This window comes from Vicia villosa, unplaced genomic scaffold (genome assembly GCF_029867415.1).
Source record: "Vicia villosa cultivar HV-30 ecotype Madison, WI unplaced genomic scaffold, Vvil1.0 ctg.003257F_1_1, whole genome shotgun sequence".
In the NCBI taxonomy this organism is placed as follows: domain Eukaryota; kingdom Viridiplantae; phylum Streptophyta; class Magnoliopsida; order Fabales; family Fabaceae; genus Vicia; species Vicia villosa.
Window position 1 is genome coordinate 184,097 of NW_026706153.1, and position 7,362 is coordinate 191,458.

The 7,362-nt window shown below is 34.0% G+C and overlaps 2 protein-coding genes across 2 annotated transcripts; both read left to right on the forward strand.

Annotated features, from left to right (window-relative positions):
* Nucleotides 1–272: 272 nt before the first annotated feature.
* On the forward strand, nt 273–1,410 carry LOC131640656 (fasciclin-like arabinogalactan protein 12). The gene has a single exon (XM_058911036.1). The coding sequence runs from the start codon at nt 391–393 to the stop codon at nt 1,222–1,224; it is 834 nt and encodes a 277-aa protein (XP_058767019.1). The 5' UTR covers nt 273–390; the 3' UTR covers nt 1,225–1,410.
* Nucleotides 1,411–2,530: 1,120 nt separating this feature from the next.
* LOC131640655 (fasciclin-like arabinogalactan protein 11) lies at nt 2,531–3,772 on the forward strand. The gene has a single exon (XM_058911035.1). It carries the CDS (start codon nt 2,687–2,689, stop codon nt 3,632–3,634), a length of 948 nt encoding a protein of 315 aa, XP_058767018.1. The 5' UTR covers nt 2,531–2,686; the 3' UTR covers nt 3,635–3,772.
* The last annotated feature ends 3,590 nt before the right edge of the window (nt 3,773–7,362 follow it).

Genomic DNA, 7,362 nt, shown 5'->3' on the forward strand with positions numbered 1-7,362 from the left:
TTTTTAATTTTTTTTTTTTATAGAAAAATGTGTTTTTATCTTGTGTGATAGTTTTGTTTTTATTAGTATATTAATTTTACAAAAGTTTGTGGCCACACTACAGCAGCAAAATCAAATCCCATTTTCATTTTCAGCCACCTTTATTTTGTTTGATGTACCACCTTAATCTCCAACAAGACATATAAGCTATACCCTCATATCATACTTCTATTATTGCTTATCTTCATACCTTCATATTGCAAATACCTTCCACCTAATCATCACTCACTAGTAGCATCTATAAAACCACTCTCCAATATTACACTTCCACAAACCAAATACTACTCATAGCAATAAAATCTTATACATATCACAACCATCTTTCCAAATTCAATTACTACTAATAAGAAGATGAAGCAAATCATCTTCTTTTCACTCTTAATACTATCTGCTCATATCTTTTTCATAACTACTTCAGCTCAATCACCTGCAGCAGCACCTAAACCTCCAGCAAAACCTGCCCCTGCCACACCAGCTCCAGCAACAGCACCAGCGAAACCATTAGTCCCTTCGTTACCTCAATCACCTTCCTCCGATTCTTCATCCGGTCAAGACATCATTAAAATCCTAAGGAAAGCTAAGTCATTCAACACTCTAATCCGGTTGCTGAAAACCACACAAATCATTAACCAAATCAATGCGCAACTAGTAACAACAAAATCTGGTGGTTTAACCATTCTTGCACCTGATGACGGTGCTTTTTCGCAGCTCAAAGCGGGATACTTCAATTCCCTCGGCGAACGTCAACAGAAAGAACTGATACAGTTTCATGTTCTTCCTGTTTATGTCTCGAGCTCAAATTTTGATTCACTAAGTAACCCTGTGCTGACGCTTGCAAGTGATAGTCCTTCTGGTTATCAGATGAATGTGACTGCTTATGGAAACAATGTGAATATTTCAACTGGTTCTGTTAATGCTACACTCACAGGGATTGTTTATTCTGATAAGACGCTTGCTATATATCATGTTGATAAGGTGCTTATTCCCTTGGATTTCTCTAAGCCTAAAGCTCTAGCTCCTGCTCCTACTATAGCAAAAGCACCTAAAGGTGCTAAGGATTCGTCTTCCGATGATGATCAGGGTGTGACAACTAAGGCCACTTCTGGTGCTATTATGAATTTGATTAGTCTTCAAGGAACAATGTTTGTGTCCCTTTTTGTTGCTGCACTAACCATGCTCAGTTGATGAAGACCAACCAACTCATTTGAAGTTCTTTTGTGTTCTTTGTTTCTTGGTTTTTGTTTTTTGTATTGTCATGGGAAGAATGTTGTTTGAGAGCTTGTGAAGTGTGAAAAGTTTTCTGATTTTGTTTATGTAAAAACAGAAAACATATTGTTTTGGTGAAAGAAAGTTTACTCTATAAACTATAATCTTCATTATGATCTTTAATAATTGATTTTAATCACTTTGTTTTTCATACAAAAAGAGGGCCTAAGCCCAGAAGACTAAAAGTTAAGCACCTAAGCGAACCGTCCTAAGCATATATATCATCAAGAAACAAACGATGAAACTCGCTGGGAGGAGTCTCTATAGTTTGCAGGTAAAAGGTTGCGGATAGGCATCACCAATGTGAGAACCCTCCTCCAAGGATGCAGTTATCAAAAATCATGTCAATAAGAATATTAGAATCGCTCTCCATACTGGGATGTGAAATACTATTTCTCTGAGTATGTCAAACCAAGTACAAGTTCACAATCTATAGTAGAAATTCCTATCTACGTTACGGATAAATCCAAAAAGGCAGGCTGTAAATTTGGACTTAAGACCTTATATTGAACAGAATCAAGACATCTTAGTTTTATGGAATATAGCTGCACATTGTTCATGTCTTTTACTGCTAATAAGTGAATATCAAAAATGAAAATTACACTGTTGTTTATAATTTCTTTTCGGGAGCTGATTTGTACGGAATTTTTTTTATGACAACGCATTTCCGTTGCAATTAATGGAATTTAAGTGTGAGTAATTAGGTCTCACATGGACTAAAAATGGAGGAAATGTAAGTTTTACAAGAGAAACAACCCATACTCCTGTTATCTTAAGGTTGTGGATGGATATTTGGTGTCGAGATCTCTTTAGTCCTGATCGTTTAGCCCAATGACACTTCCAGCGTTCTCCGGACTTCCCAACATAATCATACTATTTCGATATCAATGAACAGAGAGTTTGTGAGTAACATCTGATCTGAGAGAATGGTAGGTCTAAAGTTTGCTTCTTAGCTCCTCAGTCCTTATTAACAAGATAAACTATAATCTGATTATTTCCTTATCTTTCTGACTGATGGAAGACCTCAACCTAAAAATAGATCAATAGCCCTTTTTCTAACCATATTTTCATAACACACACATCAAATAATTGATTGTATAACTCATTGATGTGATGAAAGGAAAATATTTCATGCATACACATTTTAATCTACCTGTAACCCTTTAATAATTATATAACTCCACTGTCAAATCTCATTTCTCACAACTAATTAATCAATCATATGACATGATATGATGAAAAAGTTATAACTTCCAATGTTCTTTCCAACTAATCTAAACTAAACCTTGCACCTATTAACATCCTCAATAAAAACCAATCCTTTCTCCTTCATTCCTCACACCAAGACACAAATAAACTGCTATCAAGTAGTAATTCCAAAATGTCATACACATTAATCTCATCTCAACATTCAACAATGAAGAAACAACAATTTCTTTTCTCTTCAATTCTACAACTACTAATAACTATCACCCTCTTCTACTCCACAACCACCTCAGCACAACTCTCACCAGTTCAACCTCCACAGGCATCAACACCAGCACCAGGTTTCAACACAGTTCCCCTTGTACCAGTCTCCCCAAGTGGAGCCCCCACCCCGATCGACATCATCCCCAAAACATCATCCATTGACATCATCCTAATTCTACAAAAAGCCAAACGATTCTCGGTTCTTATTCGCCTTCTCAAAACAACTCAGTTAATAAACCAACTCAACTCACAGCTAGTTACATCATCATCATCAGCCTCAGCATCAGATTCCAGCAACGCCGGTTTAACCCTTTTCGCACCAGACGACAGTGCATTTTCAAAACTGAAACCAGGTTTCCTTAACTCTCTCAGTGACAGACACAAAGTAGAACTGCTACAATTCCACACACTTTCCTCATTCATCTCAATCTCAAATTTCGACACCTTAACAAACCCGATTCAAACACAGGCCGGTGACGATGCCAAAAGGCTACAACTCAATGTAACAACCTCCGGGGGTAGCCGAGTTAGCCTAACGACTGGCGCGGTTAACGCCACTATTACAGGAACCGTTTATGCAGATAATAAACTGGCTATATATCAGGTTGACAAGGTTCTCGTCCCTCTTGATCTTTTGCTTCCTGCTAAAGCTCCTGCACATGCACCCGTTTCTAAAGGAGGTTCATCTAAGCCTGGTGATGGAAGCAAGTCATCGTCGTCGAAGGATGATGATGATGAAAACAAAGACTTGCCTTCTGAAAATTCTTCTGGTGCTGGTTCCTGTAGTGTGAAGAGAATGTGGCTGGCTTTTGTTGTTGGGGTGGTGTTGCTTGGCTGTGAAGCTATGATATCAATTTGAAGATAATAGTTTTGCTATGTATTGTTTCTGGTTTTGCTTTGTTTGGTTTGCATATATAAGCATAGATTGAAAAAGTGTTTTGAAATTGGTAATTTCATTATTTGGTTTTGTATGATTTTTTTTCTTCTAATGAATACAGTAGATATTTGTGGATAAGAATACCATTACCTTTCTTTTAACACATTTTCTTTATATATATATATATATATATATATATATATATATATATATATATATATATATATATATATATATATATATATATATATATATATATATATAGGAGGGTTATATTGACTCCAAGAGTAAGTGTTCAACACTTAGTCCAAATCATAACCATTGATTTTCATTAATCCAACGGTTTTAATTAAAGTTTTAGATAAAAAAATATTTTCAAAAATAATTAGATTAAATGATCAATTAAAACCGTTAGATTAATGAAAATCAATGGTTATGATTTGGAGTAAGTGTTGAACACTTACTCTTGAAGTCAATATAACCCTCCTCATATATATATATATATATATATATATATATATATATATATATATATATATATATATATATATATATATATATATATATATATATATATATATATATATATATATATATATATATATATATATATAGTATGATATTTATTATATTGAATTTAAATGTGAAATTTATGATTGATTTTTAAAATGTTTTTTAAATTTTTGAATCATTTATATTTAGATATGCGGGGGCTCTACTTAAAAAGACCTTGAACAATGAAGAAATTTAGAAACGAAATTGTTCCTTCTTTGTTAGAGATGGAATTAAAGACGAAAATTTGAAGATAGTGACCAAAATTAAATTTGACATAATTATAGTGACAATATTTAGAGACGTAAAACTATGTCTCCAAATACTTCCGTCTGAAAGCTTGTTTGTCTCTGATTAGTAAATTTGTAAATTATATAAACAATATTGTTTGGAGATAGAATTTATAAAAGGATTATTTATGAGTTCAAATAATTGCGTTTCAATGGTTGTCACCCAAGGTCAATTAAATTAAAAAAAGATAAACTTTTAGTATAGGCGAAAATTTCCCTTCTTTGAGTTAATTTGTGACTTCTGTCTTCAAAAAAATTATTAAAACAAAATAAAAATGAATATATAATTTTTCCGTTCAATTTTTAGTTTCCTAGTTGATTTAAATTTGTGCACTTTTTTTTTTTGAATAAGGCCCAAATATATTGAAAAAAGAAAGGTTACAAAAAAAAGAGAGGGACCCCCACCAAAATTCAAAAGGAAAACTTATAAAAATGTTATCCAAACCTATTCTTTACAAAGTCAGTTCTAAGGTCAAGGGAAATAAAATAAACTAGACGGAGGAAATTAGACGTGAGGCCTAAGTTAGCAAAATAGTCGGCACAACTATCTCTTTCCTTATAAATATGAGATAACAAAAAAAAGATGGAATAAGTATACACTGTACAAGTCTCCCACCTAAGCTTAAGTTTCCAAGGAACAAGAACAATGACCCCAAAATCTTTGACCACCAAAAGGGAATCCGATTCCAATTATAGATTTTGCCAGTGGTAAGATGAGGCAATTTCAAAATCATTAAGGTCAACAGAAAATTCAACAAGAAAAGAGAAAGACCGATCTAAAGGCTCATAAAACCCAACAATTAATCACCTTTATGGTCTTTGAAAAGTCCATCACAAGAAGCTTCGTTAGGATCATGAATGTAAGAAACACAAGAAATGGGGATTTGAATTGGGTTGCACCAAATATAATCTTTTTGCAACTCAAACACAAAACTAACAAGTGAATAAAAATAAATGAACACAATTATTTTTATCCCGGTTCACTATTACCGAAGTTACTCCAGTCCACCTGCTGAAGTTCTTTTTCCTTATCAACAAGGACTTAATCCATTATAATCCGCTGATTACAGGCAACCATAATAAGTCCAATCAACCTTATTGACAAGTCTAACAAGTCAGATGATCCTTAATGTCAAGCTACAAACAACCATAATAAGTTCGATCAACCTTGTTGACAACCACAACAAGTTCATCTTATCCTTAATGTCAAGCTGCATACAACCACACAAAGTTTGGTCAATCTTGCTGACAACCTCTACAAGTCCGCTGATCCTTATTGCGAAACTACTCTAACCGCAACCAAAGTCTTCTTAAGAATCATGACTACACCTAGTCTCCTAAGGAGCCTATCAACCACTATTTATTACAAAGATATGAATACAATGATGCTTCTAATACGCAGATTACACAATGCTTGAGTACAGCAACACAAAAGTGTTGAAAGCAAGATATGAACAAAAACTCCTTGCTAAAAATACAAAACTATACAAAGAATATCTAATAGATTTTGTGCATCACTTTGGTGTAGTTTTGTAGAACTTATTAGTTGATTTCAAATTCATCCAAGTCTTCCTTTTATAGCTAAAGAAATATATCAGTTGAAGGATAGAATAGGAAACACAAATCCAGTTGTAAGTTTCCAACGGTCATGATGGGAATGGTAGATAACAAGTACGAAGAGGACTGTCCTTACGCCACCCTATAAGAGTATAAGTCACAATATAATTTGTACTTTTATGCTCACCATCTCACGCAAGTCATTCTTGATCTTTGTCTTTTATATCTTGAGAGGCTTCTAATTGCATGTTGATTGAAGCATGTTGTAGAAGGATTAGAACTTGAGTTTTCTTAACCTAAGTCTTTGAGTCTTCAGAACCTGTTCAGCAAAACTTTGTCTTCAGAGTCTTCAGCACTTGATCTTCAGAAGTAATGTTTTCAGATCTTCAGAATCTGTTCAACAAAACCTTGTCTTCATCATCTCCAGAACTTTAGACAATAGAAGCAAAGTGTAACATCCCAAAATTTCTTATTTAATTAATTTAATTAAGTTTTAAATTAATTAATTTAAATTAGCATTTTATTGGAATTATGTGGAAAGAAATAATAAAATGTAGTTGTTGGGCCAGTTGTGAAGTTAGTAGTGTAGGGGGTGTAATGTGAAGGAGCCCATTACTAAGTTATTTCATGTTTTCATAAAATAAGGAAAAGAGGAGAAATGAAGTTAGAACGTGAAAAGGAAGTTGTGAGAAGAAGAGCTGAAAAACGTGAAAGAGAACCAAAGAGGAAGAAGACCCAATTCAAGAATTTGGCTAAGGTAAGGGGGGACTTATTTGGTTAACATCTATTATCGGGTAAGGGGTCAATAGTACAAAATAGGGGTAGAATTCGTATCGATTGAGTCATATGATAGATTTAGGGATTGAGTCAATTTGGATGATGATTGATCAGTTTGTTAGAATCTATGATGTTTGTGTTGTTATGGCTTCAATTGATGCTTAATTGATGTATTATGATGTGTATTTCGTGTTGTATGTGTGTTCCATTTCCTTAAGTTCGTTCTGGTATGTTTTGAGTGGGATTGGAATGCTTAGAATGCTGTAATTCTGCAGATTTGGGGTTGCAGGTACGTAGTAATCGGTTACTGAGGGCAGGGTAACCGACTACTGCAGTGTAAAATAGCAAGCATTGCTGGCTGGGAGTCGGTAATTGGTTACTGAAAGGGGTGTAACCGATTACCCATACAAAAAACAGGGGGATGTGTTTCGTGAAATAGGGTAACCGATTACTGGCATTTGGGTAACCGATTACCACTGAAGGTTTTTGAAAAATGAAGTATTTTGTAAAACTCATAACTTTTGAACCGTTGGT